The sequence below is a fragment of the Haemaphysalis longicornis genome, unplaced genomic scaffold, assembly GCF_048455015.1.
Source record: "Haemaphysalis longicornis isolate Haplotype H1 unplaced genomic scaffold, Haemaphysalis longicornis Haplotype H1 scaffold_10, whole genome shotgun sequence".
Classification (NCBI taxonomy): domain Eukaryota; kingdom Metazoa; phylum Arthropoda; class Arachnida; order Ixodida; family Ixodidae; genus Haemaphysalis; species Haemaphysalis longicornis.
Genome location: NW_027526204.1, coordinates 112,523,461 through 112,546,818, shown reverse-complemented (window position 1 = coordinate 112,546,818; position 23,358 = coordinate 112,523,461). Strand labels below are relative to the sequence as shown.

At 46.5% G+C, this 23,358-nt stretch overlaps 2 protein-coding genes across 2 annotated transcripts in view; one reads left to right on the top strand and one right to left on the bottom strand.

Annotated features, from left to right (window-relative positions):
* The window catches only part of LOC144160031 (uncharacterized), a 186,416-nt gene that overhangs the window by 12,623 nt on the left and 150,435 nt on the right, over positions 1-23,358 (top strand). The gene's annotated exons all lie outside the window — the stretch shown is intronic.
* The window catches only part of LOC144159126 (uncharacterized), a 135,714-nt gene continuing 112,675 nt past the window's right edge, over positions 320-23,358 (bottom strand). Inside the window, exons 7-9 of the mRNA XM_077690422.1 lie at positions 22,367-22,495; positions 15,981-16,067; positions 320-6,305 (exon numbers count right to left, since the gene is read on the bottom strand). Of these exons, the coding sequence (XP_077546548.1) occupies positions 6,198-6,305; positions 15,981-16,067; positions 22,367-22,495 (324 nt within the window). The 3' untranslated portion in view covers positions 320-6,197. The remainder of the gene's footprint in view (positions 6,306-15,980; positions 16,068-22,366; positions 22,496-23,358) is intronic.

The window sequence follows — 23,358 nt, the reverse complement described above, 5'->3', positions numbered from 1 at the left end:
TAAGCGCACGGTTGTGCAGATCGCTACTTTAAAAGGTTCTAATTCGGGGAGAAATCAGGTTTAACCCGATTCTCCTGAAACATGTTCGGCGTGTGAAATGCTTTTTCCCCGTAAACGAACAACCCCTGTTATGTTGTGAATTTACTTCACGTAATTCAGCCTGAATGCAATCGTAGCATACTTACTTGGTCTCCATCAGCGTCATTCCCCCGGCAGGATACCCAATTATTTTGTTTCTGTTCTGTTCTGTGTGGTATGAACAATTAGTTTGTTTCATCCCTGCGTGTAACGAGTGACCAGAACACAACCTCAAAACTCATTCCGTCATTTCAAGCTTTATTTTTCACCGCGTAAACCATACAACTGCAAACATTCTCGTTTATACAGTCAATGCATTCCAGTACAGTTCAATCCCGTTAGAATCAACATAAATCGGGACTTAGGCAGGAGGTTCACCACATCGAAGCTTTCCTCGAGGCACCTCAAAATCGGATATTGACAACAGGGCTACCTTTTACTGTAACATACAGGTTTACAATGAGCGGGGTTACTATAACGAGATTCTGCTGTACATACGACGTGAACGACGCCGACGAGGTGCTTACATGTACACAACACGCACTCTACACTCTTTACTATAAGCTTTTTTTTTTGTACACGCGGGCTGCATCACTCAGAGATATCGCGGATAACAAATGCACAAAACAGTCTGTATTGTTTGCTTTGCTTGCAGTCGGCCTTGAGTGCTGTGTACACCGGTCACTGCGGCGCCGCCGATCACTTGAATGGGATGATGATGACCGACCTGAGAGTTCTTATCGCGAGTTCGTGTAATCATTCCTTTCTCCTTTTCCTTACAAGGGTATGCCTTGTCAGTGCGTGCTGTAACAAACTTGTACACGCGTTTATCTATTCTTGCTCTCACAAGTGAGAACTACTGTAAAGCACTGTTCTTTAACTTCTCTTTATATTTTACAGCAAACTCTGACGTTCAACTTTCAAGAAAATCAGTGTCTCGTGCGGGAACAGGAATGCACCACAGTCGAGAGGCGATTGGCTTTTAATTGACCACGACATACGCTGCATTGTAGTTAGTGCATTGATGACGGCAGTAATTCTTATTTTCTGAATTTGAGAACAAATGCTTGGGTTTTTATCCAGAAAGCAGTTTTGATACACAGAAATGTGCTCTACGTACAAGGCACGTGTTGTTGTGAATCGCTCTGTGAATCCCATCGCTGAGTTCTTATGATGGTACTCAAATTGGCACTTATCACATAATATACCAATGAGAGGAAGTTAAATAAAAGGAGTGTATCGTTTAAGGAAACATCATGCCACTCGTTTTTTTTTTATCAACTTCGTTGTATACTCAAGTTAAAGTGAAAATGTCGTCTCAGCTCCGTCAAACACGACAACGCGAAGCTCCATACGAGAACTGCAAGAAATCTAGAGCTGGAAGGTAGAGTGTATTGCAGTTGTTTTTTTTTTTTAATCTTGACTTTTCCTTTCTGTAAAAAATTTATTTTGTTCCTTCACTTGTTACAAGTACAGGGCGCGATCAGTTTGGTTTTGTTAAGAAAACGTCGCTGCGTACTACAAGCGCTGCTGTATTTAACTCAATCTGTGCGTGGGTTGTAAGGAGCGACAGCTGTGGAAGACACTGCGGACGTTGCATTTGTCATAGCCAGCATACACACAACAACAAAAAAAAAACGCACACAAGACTGCTGACAAAAGAATACTGTCCGCTCACAGAGCCGTTTACAGGGCCGTCTAAACAATGCTGAAAAATACCGTCTCTAGCTAATAAACAGTGCGAGTAATGCCTACCCGGGAGGGGCTACTTTTCTTGAGGGGGGGAGGGGGGGGATTAAAGTGCAATCACAATGTCAGCGTTGAGCTTATTTTCATGAGTCACTTGCACAATCTGTTGTAACTAAAGTTTTTCGTCCAGTGGCGGTCGATGTACGTGGGTAATTACCGTTAAATAAAATCTTATTTAGTTAGTTAAATTCAGGTAGGTTCGGGTGACAGGGACATAAAACGTGTTGGTGGGAGAGAGAGAGAGAGAATAAACGTTTTTTGATGGCAAGAAATGGGATGTATTGAACCTTTAAGGCATCTGAGAACGCTAGACACTGAAAGATGCTGGTTTACGCCTGGTTACATTCAGAGTTCCTTAATATATAGAGTTGCAAAATTCCCCATCCCATATTAAAAAAATGACCCTGATTTTGGGAATTACGCACTTTTCCTGCTACTGGTTCACAGGCTGTTGAACTAGCAAACGATTCACCGCAACATTCAGCCCATCATCAAAACGCTTAAAATTGATGGCCTGCTTTTTATGCTAAAAATACGATGTGTTAAAAAGGGTTCAAGAAGTTTTATTCGGCTGTTGCATTTTCATTTTCACCTGAACTGGTGCCATGCCATTATAAAATTACCTAAATCCCTTTTACCAAACAATATCTAAGATGAGAACGGTGTATGCATGCAGGCAACGCAATGTCAGACGTAGTCTCGCACCCTGTACACATTGAAAAGCTCTGCGTAAGGCGGGACAATTTGCTTCGTCTGCCGAAGAGTCAACTCAAGAACACTTAGCTAAATACTGGTCATTGCAGGCCGCAGTGCAGCACAATGCCGCGTCAACTTAAGAACACTTAACTTAATACTGGTCATTGCAGGCCGCAATGCAGCGCAATACCGCACAATGCCGCATTGTGCTGCATTTTGTGCATTTCATTGTGCATTGTGAAGGCTTGAATGCAACATTCACGCCTTCACAAGCCTACTCATGCGGGCGTATCTCCCAATCGAACTATAGGCAAGAATCTTTGGTGAACAGCATGACGATGAACTTGGAAAAAATGCTGCTTTTACAATCGTGGGTATTCTCTACCAAGTTACGTGTGCCCTGAGTGTTACAGGAGGTTATTTCAACGGTGGTGGAGTGGAAATGTGTGAAGAAGTGCAGTGAGGATGAATCGATTGGTTGCGGGAATTGAGATTATCGGGCGAGATAAGGGATTAAAATGAGGTGTTGTTGGAAAGGGCAGTTACGTTATCACGTGGAGTATTTTCGTGTTGTGGATGTCATCGTGTGAGCACCCGCGGCAGTACAAAGCGAGTTACGAAAAGGAGGTTCCTGCACATGAGTGATTACAAACAAGGCGACGTGATAATGAGCGATAAGTGGAGGCATGAAGTTGTCAGGGAAGTGTCGGCCACGAATAGCGACGAAATGTATGGGACATTGCATAGATGTTGATATGTCCTTCATGTTTGCGCGGCGTCGTGAGAGTGGGTACATCTTTGGAGTCCTGGACACACCACTGCGAAAGCGGTGACGTGAAGACGCAGTGTTCGGTTTTTTTTTTTGTCCCTAGACGAGGTAATCCTACCTTCTTTGACTAGCGCTAGCAAAAAAGCGATCTGTCTACACTCCTATACCGCCGAACCGTACAGATACTTCGCTTCTAAGGACGAAATGGTGGTTGGACATTTTCCTCGACAATAGAATACAGACGTCCACTTGTTTATCTGGCATTATACTTCCCAAACTTTTTTCCTCTCCGATGTGCCTTTCCTAATACGTTTGAGCTATTCGACTCCAAGAGCTAAACAAATATGAGTTTGGTCACCGAACGATTAAGGCGTCGATGCATTAGTTCGATGAATGAGTTTGGTGAGAAAAGGTTTGACTCCAGCATTTCGTCATAAAGTATGTGTCCCTAACTATGCCCTGTTAGACGAAATGCGCAAGCAAGAACATTGAATGCACGGAAGCAAAAAGGGGAGTCTTTTCCTAGGGATACCAGGCCATTTTCTTACACTGCTTGCTTTCGCACTGACTTGCAGTGTCATCGTATCTCGTCGTGCTCCAACGTTTTCCTGGAGCTGGTCACGCCATAAACATCGTTGTCACCGTGAAAAGGATGATGATAGTGCTCATGCATCAAGACGGGGACAGCCTTAGTAGTACACTGCAACTTATTGTAGTGCATGCCGCGTATGCGGGGTTGCGAAGCACGACAGTTAAAGACGTAGCAGACCAGAATCGACGTGCCGGTACACAGCTCATGATAATCTACCTGCATTTACGCGCATGCGCAGTACACATTACGAACTGTGAGCAAGCAGCGGGGCTCTGATCCTGAGCTATTTCTGGTACCCTGTACGGGAGCAGCTGCGGCTAATGCTTTTCTGTAGCTCTCCGTGTGAGCGTCGACAAGCCGGACCTCGAAACGATGCCTGCTCTGGTCACGTATCGGAGAGGACACCGGGATGACTTCATTAGGGCACTGAGTTGCATTACCACAATTGCACACGAAGCAGTGTGAAGAAATTCCGACAAGAAAACGGGTGTGACCGAAAGACAAAAGGGTGGAGTGGGAAATCCAGCACGCGTTGACTTATTGATCTACATTAATCTTGTCCTGCCTGCTAGCTCGTTGCAGGCGATATTGCCCAGCAGCTAGTCTACAGCGTCCTACTTAGCGTGTAAAAAGCAACCGTAGACGCAGATACTGCTTTGAAAAACAGAACTAGTGTCGCACGTATTGCCCGGAGCATTATAACGTCTGACGTTTGCCACCCTGACATTTTCTTTTCAATGCCCGCTATTTCATTTTTGGAACCTGAAACGGTAACAGGAAAATAAAATTTGCTTTATACTAGCGCAGGATGGAGAACAGCTGCTTTGCTGCACATAAGAAGCCCACATTAAGATGCGACAGCATCCCGTAATCATTCACATCTTGCACGTTTGCGTAACTTACAAGCGATTTCATTTTGCAATGATAGAACTGCCAGATGAATTTGAAAGGCACGCGGAAGCTTTCAGTTGTGGAACAGCGTTCGCTTCATCGTGTTGCATACAAAATACTTCCATAGGTTCGTGTCCTGTTTCTGCCCACTCATTAGCGTACACTTCATGACCCTGCGCCTCGCAAAAATGCAGCGCTTTGAAGCAGAGCATACGTTTAGCCAGGGATGTGATCCATGTTCGCCTCGTTGACGGGATCGAAACTATCCTATATTTGACGCTGATCAATAGAGGCAACTCGATCAGTACCATGTAGGTAGATTTCGTCAACAAAGACATGAATTACGTATCATAGGATATTTTGTTCTGAAGTGCACGAAGTTCAGCAGACAATGCATCGTGAATGAAAGCTGCCTTGGGTAACTAACACGCGAATGCCGTCTTGGTTATATAAACAGAATTGTCATCTAAACCGTACATGACGTCAGAGAAGTGATCGTCTTGTGGGGGGCAGAAGCCTTAGGGTTTCGGGTGAATAGGAACTGGAGCGATTGGGTGGCACGAACTGTGCCCTTAGCGATGGTAGTTCAAGAGGTGATTAGGTGGAGGTCGATCGTCTCGAGCGCTTCCTCTGTGATTCGCCATTGCTGCACGTTTGGGTAGTACTGACGTGACGTCTCAATGGTAACCCGATAGTTACTGTTGGGCTCCTGGTTACCGATGTTACTGCCGCTTTGGTTTTAGTCTTAGCTTATCTCATCCGCCTGCTCGCGGATGTCATCAATCCTCCGTTTGCGACACTGTGGCATCAATACTCGCAGGAGAAAAGTGCCCCACTAGAAGAAAGGTGTGAATGTAGAGACCAAACAGGACGAAGGTGCCTTAGTAAGCCACGTGTAGGTAATTTACTACCAATGAAGATGACATGTACCAGAGAAGTTGTCGAACTAAATAGAGCGAAGTTTCTGCGTTTCTTAGGGCCTATAGCCATTGAAGCCACGTTTCGTGACTCCCCGTTCCACTGCTCCCGTACAAGAAAGAATGAACCCATATTACACGCTGTTCTTTTTTTTTTTTGTTTTCTTCCAAGATTTGGGCCTATTTTTATGTGTTTATAGCGCAGTCATAAATTAGGTTCCAACCAGCATCATTACGGGACAAGATCACACCTTCACAAGGTCTGCAAAAGTGTGGTTGAAGCCACTGCCCCATCTCAAGAGTCTTTCATCCAGATGGTCACTGTAAGAGAGCGACGTCCTGGCGCGAAGGGCGTCCGGTCTGCAAGCGCAGGTCACTGCAACGAGTCCGGTAGGTGCGGCTCGCTACGCAGCGGTGAGTAGAAGGGTCGAGTCTCCCCCGGCGGTCAGAGCCAGACAAGCACTTCCGACGGTTCCTGCGCCGGCGGTGCCGATGGGGGCCGCTGTCAGTACCCCGTCGTGTAGGATCGGTGGGTCAGCGAGCTGAAGGAGCTCTCGCGCATCTCTCGCTTCTTGGCGTTGATCAGGTACACCGACAGCAGGATGGCCGTCACCTGCGCACAAGATGCCGCGCAGCTGGAGCTGACCCTCTTAGTTGTGCTCGGAAAACTAGAACAGGCGCGGATCCTGTCTCCCCGCGTTACAGACGGATACCGTACACACCTCCAAGCTAGGTGCGTGCTTTTGCTGCTCTGCTTTTCGGTCGGTCCGCAGGACTTAATCTAGGAGCGCTGAGCAACTTTTCAAGCCCTTTGTCACGGCAGGCTGATGCGTCGAAGCCTGTTTGCTCCACCAAGTAACAACATCCTCGGTGCGTATACCATCTTGGCTATGCAAGGTCAGCTTTTCCTTATCCCCTTTGTGCCCCTCGTGCAGAGTTCCTGGTGATGACACTGATCACTGCATTCCGAAAACAACCTCTAGCGGACGAACATTTTTATGATCTCTGGTAGCTATAGGAATGCCACATGCTACACCAAAGGACATTATATTCTTTAGGGGCCACTCGATTGCGCGAAGAGAGTTTGCCTCGACTCCTGCTTGGATTTTCGCTGTGTACTTGACTGAGTGATGACTGGTGACTCTCCGAGTATTTGGTACTATAATGCGGTCGCCCAGGCGGAGCAACTGCCGACAGTTTTATGCAAGGTCAAGTGTGTCCCATCAAACAACACACACTGAGCAACTTATCCAACCTACGCTTCAGGTGCCCAATCGCCGTTGCAATTAATTCTTCGATTAATCTCACAGAGAAAAACTTGTGCTTCTTGCAAAAGCGCATGCGCGATACATAGTTTTCCACAGGGACGTCTGAACAGGCTGTGCTGGGGGAGCGATGGATTCCTTTTTTTTTTTTACAAATGGGGTAGCACGGCTCTCCCTGTTAAAGGGCACTTGAACATTTCTGATGAGCCACAAACGGCTGAGGGAAAGTTAAATTTATTTGAGGGGACAATATTTAAGGGCCAGACTACATTCAGTCGAAACTCCAGCGGCGCTGGTCTTTAATTAAACGACATTTTTCGCTGTTATGAATGGCTCTAATTCTGAAAAAAATACTGTTTTGACGTCACCCGTCTTCAGCAGATATATAGCTGAAAGGCCTTCGTATAACACATTTGACAAGCTACTCTCCCGTCTCAAATATTCTAATTCTGCGGTATCAATGAAATGATGGATCACATCTTGGCATTGCCCTTGGCATTGGGGTCATACTATCATGATAGCCAGCTCCACTGGACAGTATGACCAATATCTCATTACGCTAACGAAACAGTGGTTCCCTCAGCGGCTTGCACCAACCGCATGATTACTCACGCGGTAACAAGTTGTCAGCAGAGTGAGGCTATATATTACGAAATATGAATGCGTCCGTATCTTACCACTGCAAGCTTTGTAATATAATGGCACACCCGGCAACCAGAAATTATCGGTACAAAACTAAAACAAATGATCTGTAGTGCATACACGTACTCTAACATTTTAACACACATCCTTCGATCTACATGTAACTTGCATTTTAATGCATTGTATAACTTCTTATTTCAACTTATCTGTATATTGAACTCTCTTGCTGTGTCAATATACATCGTGTACGCCTTCATTTGGTAGCATGAATGTGCGGACCTCGAAGTATGTTCGCGGTTAGGAGGTGTGTATATAAATGTGTTGGAAATGTGTGCTGCTTTTTTTTGCACGTTTCTTCTTTTTGCATTTATTAATAGGTACTCTCCTTTTTGCACTGATAAATAAAAAGTTATAGAAGAGTTCGTGCTATCGTTGCCTCGTGTAGAGGGCACAGTCACCGTAAAGTCACTAACTGGCCTTTTCACTGTACTTTGCAGCGTCTGTGATGTTGATAAATATTCGATTTGGTTTTATTTTCTGTTGGTGGGCTGATCGTGATTACTCATGAATACTAGTCATTGTAGCGCCACTGTACAGTTCCTGCAGAAGTACTAAAAGAAAATCAGTGATAAAGATATTAAAATAATATTATTTTAATATTATGGTGGCATATTTTTCACTCCCCCAGGGTAAAAATAGTTCCGACGCCACTGACATGTGTTGGGTTGGGCCTATAGCTGTGACGCTAAAACTTATTTTTCGTTTGTTCTATTTTTGTTCCTTTTTTCGCTGTGCAAAGTAGTTTTCAGATGAAGTCTAGCGAGCGTCCTATCTGCATCTTTCCTACTCCGTGTCTTTTTCGCTGGTGCTACGTATCCATACCGTACCAAATTTTCACACGCTTGCCAAAGGTGCCGCACAGGCAGGCGTGACATTCTCGAAGTACTGAACCGAGGGCTTGATCAGCCAATTAACCTGGAAGCTCCACTACTTAGTGCAGATAATCCGTTGCAGCTACCTAGATAAAAAATTGGAGAAGCAGTGCCACTACTCATGTTTTAAGCAGGGTGTCGAACCGGACTTTTTTCGGGTTCGGTTCGGGTTCGGGTTCAAGCCTTTCGGGTTCGGTTCGGGTTCAGTTCCAGAGCACCATTCCGTTCCGGTTCGAACCGGTTCGAACCGGTTCAAACGGGTTCGAAGAAAAAAAGCAGGCGTGTTTTTTTCTGTTAATTTTTTTGTGCTCGTTTTTCGTTTCCTTATCAAGGCGGCATGAAACCAAGTCATAATGAATGTTTCTTTGTGCAAATATTTTGCCTTGGCCAAACTAAAGCGACCCTGCAACACTTTTTTCAACTTTTTTCTAAATGCTTGTAGAAAGTAGTCAACCAACACATCCTGTACTTAGATTAGGGGTCACAAAGTGCCTCAGCCAAAAATTACTGCTCTCTCCTCATCAGATAACTTAGAAATTTGCTTAAAATATTTTCTCTCCTTCCCGGTCTTGGCGTTCTTCGACCGCTGAGAGAGAGAGAGAACAGTCTTTAATGAAAACTGGCGATGTCAGCCCAGCCATGATGCCTGGCTTGCTACGCCAGATGAATGCGATGACGATGATAATTATAATGATGAAGAGGAATACATATGATTTTAACTAATTATAAAGTCTGATCAAGACTTGTGTCTTTTAGGTATGCCAATAAGGCTTTCGTTGCAAGAGCGACACGTTTGGAAGAGTTCCAAGGACCTAATACGTCCCTCAGTTCTAGTTTTGCGGACAGCGGCCGGCCCAGGGACACTGCGAGATACACTCTTTGTGTATTAAAGCGCACACAGTCACATATTAGGTGTTGGAGGTCTTCACGCACACCACACTGTGGGCACAGAGGCGAGGAGGACTGATTGATTTTGTAGCAGTAGTATCGCGTGTATGCGACGTTCAACCGCATGAGGTGCAGTACTGCTTCATCATGCTTGGATAGTCCCGGTGGCATCTCAAAATTACAATGCGGGTCGATAGAGTAGAGGGGAGCGTAATGGCGGGATGCGTCTGCCCAAAGCGATCGCTGCATGCTCCATGCCACACTAGATGCAAGGGCTGAAGCATCTTTGCGAGAAAATGGCACCGGTATTTTTGATCCGCGTTGGTCATGCGCTTTGGATGCTGCAACGTCCGCCTTCACATTTCCAGTTATCCCGCAATGGGCAGGGAGCCACTGAAGTGCTATTTGATGGTGCGCTTGCAGAGCTTGAAGATGTAAAGCTTGTACATCAAGCACAAGCTGATCTTTGGGGAAAGACGCCAGACATTGCAGTGCAGCCCGAGAGTCCTTGAAGATGGCCCACGCGCGTGCCGGCTGCTCGATGATGTGAGCCAAGGCCATCCGCAGAGCTGCAAGTTCGGCGGCCGTAGATGATGTTTTGTGGCTGAGCATGGCACTGAGGGTGGTGCGGGACGAAGGTATCCACACTGCGACAGTGGATGATGTGGATGACACCGATCCATCAGTGTACAGATGTGTATGACCTCCGTATGTGTTGTACATATATTCAAGAGCAAAAACCGTAGAGCGGCAGGTGGAATATGCTCCTTGCGTGTAATTCCGGGCACCGTGGTCACTATTTTCATGGGCGGGGACCGCTGAATGACATCATTACAGTGGTGTAGCGGCTATTTGCCGGCTTTCCTTAAGTTGCAGAATAGAACGCATTTCATAGCCGCTTTAAAAAGAAAGCCAGAAAAGCGAAGCAGAAACGGAAGCTGCATCCGCAGCGACGAGGAAATCACGCACTGTTGCTCTGTGCTGGCAATTGCTATAGTTCTCGCAGTGCTTCCAGACGCGCAGAAGAGTGAAAGCGGTTATCGAAAGTGCTTATTTATTTATTTATTTATTTATTTATTTATTTATTTATTTATTTATTTATTTATTTATTTATTTATTTATTTATTTATTATTGTAGGGGTTAACGCGCTGACGCAACGCAGACGATGAGGCGCGCCGTAGTGGAGGGCTCCGGATTAATTTTGGCCACATGGGGATCTTTAACGTCCGCCGAAATCTCGTACACACGGATGTTTTCGCTTTTCGCGTCCATCAGAAAAGCGGCCGCCGCGGCTGGGAATCTAACCCGCGTCTGTGTGCTCAGCAGCGCAACGCCTTAGCCACCGAGCCACCGCGGCGAGTTTATCTAAAGTCTTCAATAGCTCCTTTAACTGTACAAGCTACTGCAAAACGTTTTCTATGGTAGTTTGACGAGTATGTGGCGCCCCCGCCCCCTCCCCAATTTTCGTTGGCCGCTAAGTTCGTGGCCCTGCCAAGCTGGGTGTGAAAGAAACATTGTGCACGGCTGGCGAATAAACACCGACGAGCAGAGCTGCTCGCGGTCAGTCACCGTCACCACCAGCACGCTGCGTGTCGTCCCTCGGGTGGAGAGCACTACGACCCTCCCACGTTCCCGAATGCGGGCCAAATCGTGACAGGTAGGTCAACGATTACAACAATAACTGAAGCTAAACAAAAGGTTCGTTGGGGTACTTAAGGGCACTATTTGTATGAATGCGAAAGCATTGCTCTTTATGGCCGCAAGTTTAGCTTTATTAATTTAAGTTCGTTCATTTTCATGATTTAATTTTATTTTATTCTTGGCTTATACCACTGCAATTTTAAACACTACGGTTGTTTTCTTGAGGAAACAGAATATGGCAGTCGATTACGATAGTCGCTAATGCGAAATTTGAGCGCAGGGCGAACTGTAGTCGTTTCGGCGACGGCGCATAGCTGCTGTGTCTTAGGGAGTGATGGCATCCACAACAAATGCACGACGGCATGCGGTATACTCTGCCGTTATCTCGTAAGGCGTTGCTGCCGTGGAGCATGTCTCGCGCGTTCTGGAAATTTCGCCCTCCCCTCCCACTTTCGCCATACTTTCGTCCTCCGCTTTCCTGCTCGCTCTATCTTCGGTGGCGTCTTCGTTCTCTCGGTTACAACGAGGCCGACGCTGAGAAGCTACGCAAAACCACAGGAGCGGGCGCTTAAGGGCTGCGCTCTAACGCATGGCTCTTCAGAGCCACCGCTGTGCCGCCCTGTGATCCACTCCCTTCGCCGACCGGGGCTGGCCGCACATCGTCTCCAAATAATGCGTCCTCGCCACAGTCTTCTCGAAGGCGAACATGTACCCTCCTGGCCAGCGGGCAGCGCTCCGGTGCTTCCAGCGCCTCCCCTATCAGTGCATTCTAACCAGAACCTTCTGGCAATGAGCAGCCTCCCTGCAGGTAGCCTTTTGCCTCGACCTACTAAGCAGACGACCCACCCGTCCACAATCGTTTTTGGTACCCTGGAGTGTCGCCGTGGTGGGGCATTTTGCGTCTCCCCTTCCCCCCCCCCCCCCGGCAGCTCGTGACGGGCCGCCCCTCGTCCCCAAATCATGCATTCTCACCAGCATGTTCTGCCTGGCAGGCAGGCAGGCAGGCAGGCAGGTGGGCAGGTAGTGTACTGGCAAACGGGCGGTCTCTTTGGCGGGCAGGAGATGGTACGCGCCCGCCATCTTTTTTTGGATCGATCAAATGTTACGCACGCACGCACGCACGCACGCACGCACGCACGCATGCACCCCTATTTTCGCACAATGAGTAAAAAAAAATATGCATTGTAAATGAATCGGTTGGTCTGGTACGCTTTTCATCCACCCCAAGTTTCAACGACGCTTTAGGATTAGCAGTGCTAGAAGTAGAAAACAGTCCGGCGTCGGCGTTAATTTCTGACTGCCAAGCGTGGCAGGTGGCATTTAGAGCAATTTCTTTCTGCTTATCTTTTATCTAATAACAGAGCTGTTGGAAAGAAAGAACGGCTATAAAGGCTCATTGGACGGCGTGTATAGGACGGCATTGGATAGGGAACCACCGGAGATATGAACTTTCTAATGGCCCTTCAGCGACCGGAGACAGCGATTGGGCTCTAAGAGAGATAATAGCCAAGTGAAGTCACAAGCAGCAGTAATGATCACTTGTAGAGAGAGAGAGAGAGAAAATGAAGTTTAATTAAATTGAGGCAAAGGTTCAGAGAGGCGTCCTCATTCGAGGGGGCCGAATCGACAGCCGTTTCCATCAAGAGCAACTGATCTAGAAGGCCGGAGCTGGTCATGGCTGTCTCCCAAATCTCTATGGAAACGTGGAGGTTGGGTGGATCTACGGTACACTTGTCGCAGCCGCCTACTATGTGTATGAGGTTCCCAGGCTCTCCACACAAGCGACAAAATTGAGAGAGCTGTGTCCCGTCAAAGAGGTGGAGTCTAGTGGTGTGTGGGAAGGAGTATGCCCGCAGGACGCGGAGTAATCTTTCCTTGTTAATCGGTAGCGATTTGTGCTGGGAGGAATACGTTCTACGGAAGAGGCTATAGTTCTGAGTAACTTCCTGGTCTGTGACTGCAGGATGCATGCACTCGGGCCCGGCTTCATCAGCTGGCTAAGCGGGTTCAATCTCGAGCCACCAGGTTGGTGATCTTGTTTGCCGGATATGCCAGTATTAGCTGGTGCCCATACAATCGTGACTGTCTCGTTGGTGGTCTCCGATTGATCAATGCAAGTGCTGTAAGATGCAATCGATCGTTGGCAAAGTTGGGCCACGCCTGCTAAGACTCTGTTATAAGAGTTTTGGCGCCGCTTCCTTAGCTTGAAGGGGGCTGTGTTCGGGGGTTGAGATGCTACACCTGTGGGAGGCTGCAGAACAGTAGCACAAAGAAAGAGAAGGTATTGAAGAATGCTATCGGACGTCTCTTGCATCAAACCAGTTGATCGTTCCTCCCTTTTTTTCTTTCAGTTTAGTTTCTTTCCAACTGTCTCACCTCATATATATACACGTTTTGAAAACCCTTTGATGAATATAAAATCCGCATTAGGCAATTTGTTATTAACTTTAGTGCGAGATGATAATTTTAATATAGAAACGACATAACAGCGCAATACGGGCATAAAGAAAAAATTTTTATGGCGTTCAGGTGGTCGTCACATAACTTTGCGGCTACTTTGTGCTTGGCAAAATGTCGTGATTGGTCGAGAAGGAGAATGCTGCAAAATTTACAAATGCCAAAGACCCCAAAGATATCATGTGTGGTCCCACCGTCTAATCTGCCTTAACTGACTCGCTACTTCCGGGAATCCAAATTAATCAACACACCAGTCCAACTAATCCACATTAGCTCATTCACTCACCTAACTAATCCACACCAGTCTACCCGCTAACCCGCATTAATCGACTTAAATCCATCCGCCTTTAAAGTTTAAGGCTGAGCAGATTCAAGATAACATAAAAAATACTATCGAATATAGTTTAAAAGTGGAAATTAGAATCCTCCTTTTTTATATCTCATGTTCTCTTAGAGCAGTAACCAAATGACACAACGGCACTGTATACAAGCAGAAGTGAAGTTAATTTTGAGAACTACGAGTGTTTGTGTCTCAGTGCTGTTTGTATATAACTGGCCATTCAAACTAAAATAGGTGGAATATATGGATTTATTGTTGATGGTGTCCCTGAAGGCCTTCACAAGCGGACAGGGATGCATGCGAATTAACAACACATTAAAAACTTTACACGATTTTAAATACCATGCAGATAGAAACCATGACGAATATTCCATGATATGTTGCCTCGGAATATGCGTTCTAACTTAGGTTAGGCTAAATGTAAAAGAGAGAGATGGGCAAACTGATAGTATATACGGACAACGCAAACTGATAGTATATACGGACAACTTTACATTAAATTGAAGGCAATAGTAAGAAGAGAACATGATGGGCCTTGGGAACTGCAAACTATGCGAAATATTTCATGGTTCTGTCTGGCGAGTGGCAAAGGTAGGGACCGAAATGGAAAACTAGAAATCATAATTTTGAGGCCCCGGAACCGGTTCGGAACGGTTCCTTCGATTCGTTCCGGTTCGGGTTCAGTTCCAAAATGGCGGAAAGAATACTGTTCCGGTTCAGTTCCGGTTCCGGACAAAAATTCGGGTTCGGTTCCGGTTTTCGGTTCGGATCCGGTTCCGGTTCGACACCCTGGTTTTAAGAAAGGGTTAACAAATGTATATTGCAAACATTATTTTATTTCATGGGGATGACAATAACAATGGCCTTCTAGTCACTATGATGTACACTAATGGGTTCAGCCACAAATGTAGCCACTTTGCGAGAACTGAATCTGTATGCGTCCTGTTCCGCGTGGTTGGCTGACTGGGGTCATTGTAACACTACAGATCAGGTCACTCACAAACCAGAAACGTCCACAGAAACGTCCACAGTGAAGCCTCTGACTATAGTGACACGTACAGTTAGGGACAAATGGAATGAGAACGCGAAAATATGAACCAGAACGCGTAAAATTGAAATATGCTGCTTGTGGGGTCCAATAATGGCCCGCTCGTGGTATATCGTCACGTAACCAAAGACGACACAGCTGTCTTGAAGCAAAAGCAAGTTTATTGGAGCGAGCTTGTGCTCCCCTAACAACTCAAAGAATACACAGGCGGCGAAACAGCAGTCAACAAAGTGACGTGCGCAGGCGAGTGTCGGCGAATCGAATATCGCGGCGTCTGCTCTGCGGGCGCGAGTGTTTCTCGAACCGTCGAATTACATCCAGAACACTGTAGATTAAAGAATATTATTCTGGGCTATTCTAGTTCTAGCTATTATAGCTATTCTAGAATATTATTCTAGTTCAAAACACTTTCCCTATTGTCGTGAAGTCGAGCACGTCCCCGGCTTATAAGAAAACACTGATCGGCGTTTGTTTATCAGGCCTATCAACGGAAATAACACGCGCGGCATAAAAAATAAAGGAACACGCGCTTCACTTTGCACACAGCTAACACAGCCCGACGCAGCCGGGCGGTAAAAAAAAAACATAAACAAACCCAATGCATGGTTCGTGGCAATATTTTGGGAAACCATATTTTCCAATTTTGTTTCTGTAATTAAGCCACGCTTCATTTTGACTTTCCTGGAAAGAAATCGCGCTATTCGTGCGTGCTGCTTCATATTTTCGTGTTCGCGTTTAATTTGTCCATGACTGTACGTGACGTTTTTGCTGAGTTCAAGCTCAGCAGTGCAAATAGCTGAGCTTGAGCCTCTCAATCTCCTTTCTGGAGGTTTTTGCTGAGTTCAAGCTCAGCAGTGCAAATAGCTGAGCTTGAGCCTCTCAATCTCCTTTCTGGAGACACCCGTGGTTATGGGGACGATAAAGATGAAGACTCCTCTTCTCGTCCATTAGCCCCATATGTCTCCATAATCCGTTACAAGTTTATCCAATGATAGTCATCAGTGATTTCAATGCGGATGTCTCCAGATCAGACAACACACGGCCGCTCAAGGGCTCCGGTGTGCGTGCCCTCACCTGTAGCAGCAAGACCACTCCGAGCGACGAGATCCAGATGATTTTGTGCTTGTAGAAGAAGTCGACCAGCTTCTCTTTACAGGCAGCCTGCACGGAGTTTTGGACAAAATAAGGTCATTATCATCATTATCAACACAGAGGGAAATCGAAGGAGCGAGGACCCCGACGAATCAATTCAGGGAAAAAAATCTGAGAGAACTACGTATGGATGCTTGGAAATTGCGGGGTCGGCAGAAGATATTCATTGATTGATATTAGTGATTGACTGAAATTATTTATTTCAGCCTCGTCCAACCTCACCCTGCGGGTGGGAGCCACTTTGGTGGGATTTCTTCCTCGAACATGAACGGCGGCGTCAATGCATCCATAGAGTTTCATACTAATATATACTAGAGGGAAATCTGGCGCCACTGACTATTGGGGAGCCGCGCTTCAGCGAGCGTTCCATCATGTACCGGGCAGGCACGTTCCACTTGTCCTTGGCATGGCTCATGAACAGGCTGAAAAGTTGGCTCTGGCTGCTGAAAAGCAACAATATCACTGCAGAAGATTAATCGCATTTGTCTTGCTATTATAAAATTAAAGCTTCATAAAGATGTATTTGCAAGAGACAATTTAGAAGCTTCATTAAGATGAACAAGAAAACAGTGTTAGCCGTTTTTGTTGATTTCGGCTTCGAGAAAAAAAAAAGGAGCCATGTGGCTAATTACGCCGAGTAGGCGAGAAAAGTCGCTAGTTGCAGTGGCACTATAGAGTGTACTGGTGGCACCGCCCACGGCGGCCCGCGATTGCAGCGCCAGATTTCCCTCTAGTATACATTAGTATGAAACTCTATGTATGCATCCAGGCTGCTAACGAATTGTTGAAAACTTGACAAATTCGAAGCGTCGTAAACACCTTAAAGAGTCGTTTGCTGAAGGACTTTTTTTTTCTTGCAGTTTACTGTGGTAACTTCAGGGCCTGCCGAAATCTATGGGTAACTGAACGCGCTTTCATGACGACGGATTTGGTCGGGCCAGTTTTGCAGCCATTTCTTTCTGCAATGTCGAGCAAATCTGAAGGCACGTATGAGTTTTGCGCCGCCCGAATGCACGTAGCAGGGAATATACACTGGAGGCCGACTTACGCAAGCGTCTCGCCACTCAAAATCAAAAGCTGCGCGGCGCGCATGCGTCGTGCGCCGCCCGACGACAACGACCAACAGGCGCTCTGCGCTCCAGTCCAACGGCTTTTGAGGGATCATTTTTTTACCCATTACAGATGTTTGCTGCAAAAAAATTCTCAAACATTTTAAGCCAAGTTCTTTTCCAAACACTTCTTAAAATCCGACGCAATCCTTTTTTTTTTAATTTTTTGAGGGAAAAAAATATGGGTCTGCTTTGACCCAGTGCACTGGAATAACGTAAGTATTTAGCGCCTGACGGATCAAACTTGCCGACCAACAGAGCCACAACGTAAAAGTCGACTGAAATAATTGGCTGACGATTACGATACTCCCTAATGCGAAATTGGGGCGCAGCTGTTTAGCTGTTGCGAGTTTGCAATATATGTTGAGGCGAAGAATTTTAGACAGACGTATATGTATGGGTGGGGCCGCTAAGCCTCTGCGTCGACGGCGCGAACTGCAGAGTCTTCTCGGCGACGGCGCATAGCTGCTGCTTCGGCGGGGCGCACCTCTGGATTCTGGCATCGGCGGCCCTGAGCCTCTGCTCGAGGAGCTCGTTTAGCTGCAGCAGCAGACGAAGCACCCCCTTCGACTCAGGAAGTGATCGCGTCATCGGTGAACGCACGACGGCGCGCCGCACTCTGGCGCTATCGCGCAGCGGGTCGCCGCCGCAGAGCACGCCTAGAGCGGCCCCCCTCGGCATACCACGTTCCTTCTCACACTTTCGCCGTACTCTCCTTCCCCGCTTTCCTCCTTACTCCACCTTCGGTGTCCTCCTCGTTCTGTCGTTACATCGAGAGCCGAAGGCGAGGGACACCGCGAAACCACAACAACGGGCGCTTAAGAGCTGCGCTCTGAAACGGAAAGCTTGCCGTATCAGCATCGTAACACTGAACGCAACGCAGAACATCATGCTCGCGGGTTATGTTATATCTCGCTGCCGATGGCATTCTTTATGTAAAGACACACCGTGCCTCTCCATTAATCTGTCTTGACCCTTTTAGGGATAGGGGCTGGGGCTGTTGGCGTCTCCTGTCGTCATCGTCATCGTAATCGTCGTTTCATGTAGTCACGGTACTAAAACTCCGGGAAACTCGTTTTCGCCTCGTGCTAGAAGGTAACGCGTACTAAAAAAAACACCGGTACGCTCGTTTACGCCTCGCGCTGGAGCGCTTCAATACGCGTACTAAAAATACCGGGACACTCGTTTACGCCTCGTGCTAGAGAGCTTCGTGCTTCAAAGACAAGAGGCTTTTACAGCAAAGCTGTATACCTCTACCCCCCAACGGTTTCATCTCCGTTGGCAAAAACGCCAAGGCGCCAAGAATACAGTTATACAGTGCATGCTTCGCCCCTCCGCAGGTTTCACGTTAGTGGAGATGGCCCGGGATTTTTTTAACAAAATAATCTGTCAGGGAAGTGCTTTGTTGAGAAACAGCCAAACAGGAGTGAAGTAAAGGATCTACAAGGTCTGTAGCACCGACTGTGCTTGCAAGACAATCGCTATGCACGATAAGCACTTGCTCATCCGAATCAATGAGCATCTAGAGCGCACGGCCTGAAGAGCTGGGAACGACGTTGAAGAAAGTGCAGAATGGCCCCACTGGGGCTGATCCGCTTGAAAGGCTTCGTGGACGCGCAGAGAAAATGCACACATGGCGGTTTGTTTATATAAGCGCCCGAGATACGCTTGGCCGGTTAGTGTCCGAAGAACTGGGCGCATTCGTTCCGTCTCGATCGAACGGCTTCGCTCATTAGCTGGAATAGTCGCGCGCAAACTTTGACGGTCAGCTTCGTCGTTCTGTGAACCAAGAAGAAAACGATGACCCGCTGCAAGCAGACCGCGTTTAGAAGTTTATTTTCGAATTCTTTGAGCCGCGAGTAGCCGTTTAACTGATGAACTGTGAAAGCGGTGCTATACCTGGCGCATGCAACAGATTGACCAGCGCGTGTATCGAATGTTTCATAACGTGGCTGATTATTTACGCGTACAGAGAAGCATCTTATTTGCGGAGGTCAGGGAATAGCTGCTTTCTTACACATTTCCTCTTCAATGCTCCTTTCGCAAGGTTTCCAGTTTTTAAAGCGAAATCTTTATAGTGAAAACGATGGCGTTATGTGAAAAAAAAGTAATACATTTCCTCATAGACCGGTTAGTCGACCGAAAAGCTCTGATAAGATCTCTGGACACCAGGCGCGTGTGTAAAACCGGGCTTCCGTTGCGTCAAAGTGGTTACTCGGAAAATCGCGGGAAAAGAGCGGTTCTAGATGATACAATACACGAGTCGATCATGAAAAAGGAGTGCAACAGTATACCTTTATCTCACAAACCACGCATCGGTATACATTTAGGTCGTTCGTAGATGCGTTTACTTATTCGCAAAAAATCGCCGGATGGGTTCTTTTTTCGTTTGCGATTTGGGTCTTTGAAGGTTTGACGATCGAGTGGACGCACCTTTAGCGAAGGTTTTGACGCACTTTCGACGCAGTTCTGATGTTAGAATGCTTTCGCGCTTCTCTCAACTTTCTTTTGGAAGGAATAATAAATTTTCAGCCTATGTTTATTTGAATTTTTGACCAACAGGGCACAGTTTCCCAATACAACGTTAATCGCGAAATCCAACACTTTTTTTGCTGAATAACGGCTTGACTAGTGTCACTAGATAAGGTTACAGAGTATCGGCACTCTTTTCTCATATTGTTCCGTACCGCCGCCCTGATCATTGGCCAGTTCGCATCACGTGACCTTTGTTCACACTGTGACGGTTCATGGGCACCGCCATTTTGTTGCTTATGAGTTCTCTGTCGGTCAACTGTGGTTGTCTCAGCTCGTCCTCCCTTCTCTGCGGCTGCGCGCGGCTGACGTCGTTCCGAACGGGAATCAGACAACGCGCTTCGCAGCATATCAGCTGCAGAAGTGTGTCCGAAGTTGCCGTGTTGCTGCGTCTTCCGCAATGTTGTTTACCAATAACCTCGACGTTACCTCGTCAAAGCTAGCGGTGAGGCAAGCGGTGAGGATTGCTAGCGGCAATCTGGCGACACTGATGTATAACACCAAAATGGCCGCCGTTGCTCACTTGCGTGCCTCCGTGACGGTACTCTGTATCTTATCTAGTGACACTAGGTTTGACGAGGCATTGTTTTGGCGCACCGCGTCAGCTGAAGGGTCAGCCGGGCGATTCTGACAAGGGTTACACCTTTTCTTCTGTTCAACTTCACGGCTGACACGGACAGACAGACTCTCTTACTTTTAAACGGACAGAGCCGTTTTATTTGATCTAAAACACCTGTGAAATTACAACGAGAAAATCAAACGAGAAAGACTACCATGGCTGAACGCGAAGTCTTCTCGTGAGGGATTCCCTAGTTGTCGTCTAGGTTTGGACTTTGACTCGATCGGTGAGCTCTGTCTCCGACTCGCACGCTGTTTGGACTTTCGGTCGCAGCGGCTTTACTTTGACCCTGAGCCGTCTGATTTCGCTCGAAGAAAGCTTCGCGTTCAACCGTCGTCGTCGTCAGACGGAGGGGTGCATTTCGCACGTATAGGTGTTTTCATTGAAAAGTTTAGCTGTCAATATCTTCGCTTGGCAACACTGGAAAAACGAACACCGGTGTGCGTCGTCTGCTGCGTTTCAACCCGATTATGAACGGTGGTGGCAGCAGAGATGTTATTAATTTCGCTCACATTGGACTCGAGGCATTACTTTGCGTTCGGTGGGGTCGAGTTTGGAACGTCCAACATACAGCACGAGCAAGCACCGCCATCCCGCGGGGCCCGACGTAACCAGTGACGGTGCACTCACATGGTTGCCTGCCTGCGTGCCTCATCAGTGAATACAAGCTATATGCACCCCTCTACAAATCCGAACTGCTGTGAGCGTGTCGAAATGACGCAATCAGATAGACGCCGGCGTCATAACGCAAGGGACCCAGGTTTGATTCCTAGCCCGGGAAGCGTTTTTTCTTTAATTTCACCAACGATGATCATTGATTGATTGATTGATTGATTGATTGATTGATTGATTGATTGATTGATTGATTGATTGATTGATTGATTGATTGATTGATTGATTGATTGATTGATTGCGGTATCTTCTCTGAAAGTGAGGGATGACGTGTCATCTTCCCGCGAAAAAACTAATATATGTTTTATACTCTTCGTTTAGTACTAGCGCTGCTCTGAGGGCAGGCACAAAATACTTTTTTTTTCTGTTGCAAGTGGTAGCTAGCTGTCCCAGGCATTATTTCCCTCTCTGCTTTCTTTCCACCAGCATTCTAATCATCTTTCGGTTGCCTCGACAGCCTTGAAGTGAACTCCCTCCGTTCTACCCTTAAATCCTAGGGCTTCTGGAAGCCGAATATTTCCCCAATGTAGATTTGGATGGATACCCTCACATTCTTACACTGTGTGTGCCGCATAGTTTCTGTTTCTTTTCCGCAGGCCACGCATATTTCGTCATTTTGTGAATACTTACCCACAAAACTCTTAGTTCGCAAGAAACCTCCTCTAGCCTCAAAAAGCAAAGCACTGCATGCGTTTAGAATTATCGTAGAAATTTTCCTTACTGATGTCCAATTTCTCTGCCCTGTGCATCACTAACGACGTTTTAGCTTCCTTTTTTTCCCATTTAAGATGTCTCAAGTTACAAACCCCCCACCTACTTCTCCCCCTTCCCCCACTTGACGTAGTCTTCCTGCCACAGTTAAGGCTACTACCTCCTCCATTTATTCGTTTCTATCTATCTTGCTTCTTTTTTGTTGCCCTGGCTGCCTTTGATTCTCCACTGTTCTTTCCGTATTTGATCGTTAGCCTTCTAGTCTTCCTTAGCCACTGAGTGTCCACGCTTTTCATGTATGGGTACCTAAAAGCTTTAGCTTGAGATCCATTGCTCTCAAACTCCTCTCAAAACATATTTTACTCGGTACTTCAACTTCAAACGACGCCCAGCCCATATCTTCCTGCACTGCTTCGTTAGTAGTTTTACCACGTGCTCCTATGGCCAAACGTCCTACCGTTCTCTGGTTCACTTCAAGGCATGAAAGAGCGTCTGATTTTAAGCAGAGCATTGCATTCTCAAATGTGGGGCCCGGTACCACTACTCCACCATCATCGCCAGAGAAAGTTGCCTTTCCTGCCGTGCATTTTCCACGCGATATACGCCAATAATGAGACGCAAAAAGCTTCGCTTAAAAAAATGAAGTAGTGTTGGTGAAAGCTTACCCTCTTGATGCGGCGGATCTCTTTAATGGAGACGTCCTCCGTCTCGCCCACTAACCGATAGCAGGTCTCGTCGATGGGATTGTTGTTAGAGGCGAACTCTTTCGGGCCGCTGAATCCACAGCAGTCCAGCTGGGAACACACAATACAGTGAACACTCGTTGTAACGAATTCGCTTTATTCTAAATATCGCTTAATTCGAAATCATCCCCGCCTTTTACGAAGTTCCGCTTACAATGAAATCAGTTTCCTGTCCCGACCAACGACTTCGATATAGCGAGGTTTAAATGTAGTTGAAATGTGTTTGGAGGAACAATGCCCCTTGCGTACACATGTGGGCGTGGAGTAGAATTTCGTTCACGATCACGACCTAGGTTAGGTCTGCGTTCCCTTGACAACTCAGAGCAGAATATATCGAGACTGGAGCTAATTAAAAATTCCTCGGCTTTAAGAGCGGGTAATTGAAATTCTAATAAAGAAGTCAATTCCAAGCTGTAAAGGAAAAGCGGCAGGATTTACATGTCAAACTAATGTGGGAATGGCTTTATTTCAAATATAGAAAGAAAATACGCAAAATTATTCCAACACTTTTCATCGTTTTAAAAGTACCCTGAAACACTTTTTTTACTTGTTTTCTTAATCTTAAATGCTTTTAGAACGTACTAAACAAATACATCCAGTACTTGGAATACGGGGTCATAAACTACTTCAGACAAAAATATTGCTGCTCTATGAGCATTAGATAACTTTGAAGATTGCGCAACAGATTTTCTCTCTTCCCTCGTCTTGGCATTCTTGGAGCGCTTGAATGACGTCATAAGAGTGGTGTTTCACCAGTGAACGCATTCAGCAAAGTGTTTCAGCAATGAACGCATTCGGTAGACACTTAAAAAAATCGCCATGAAAGCAAATCAGAAACGGAAGGCGAATCTGCTGCGACTAGCAAATCACGCCGTACCGGTCCATGCTGGCGATAACTAATGCTTCCACAATGC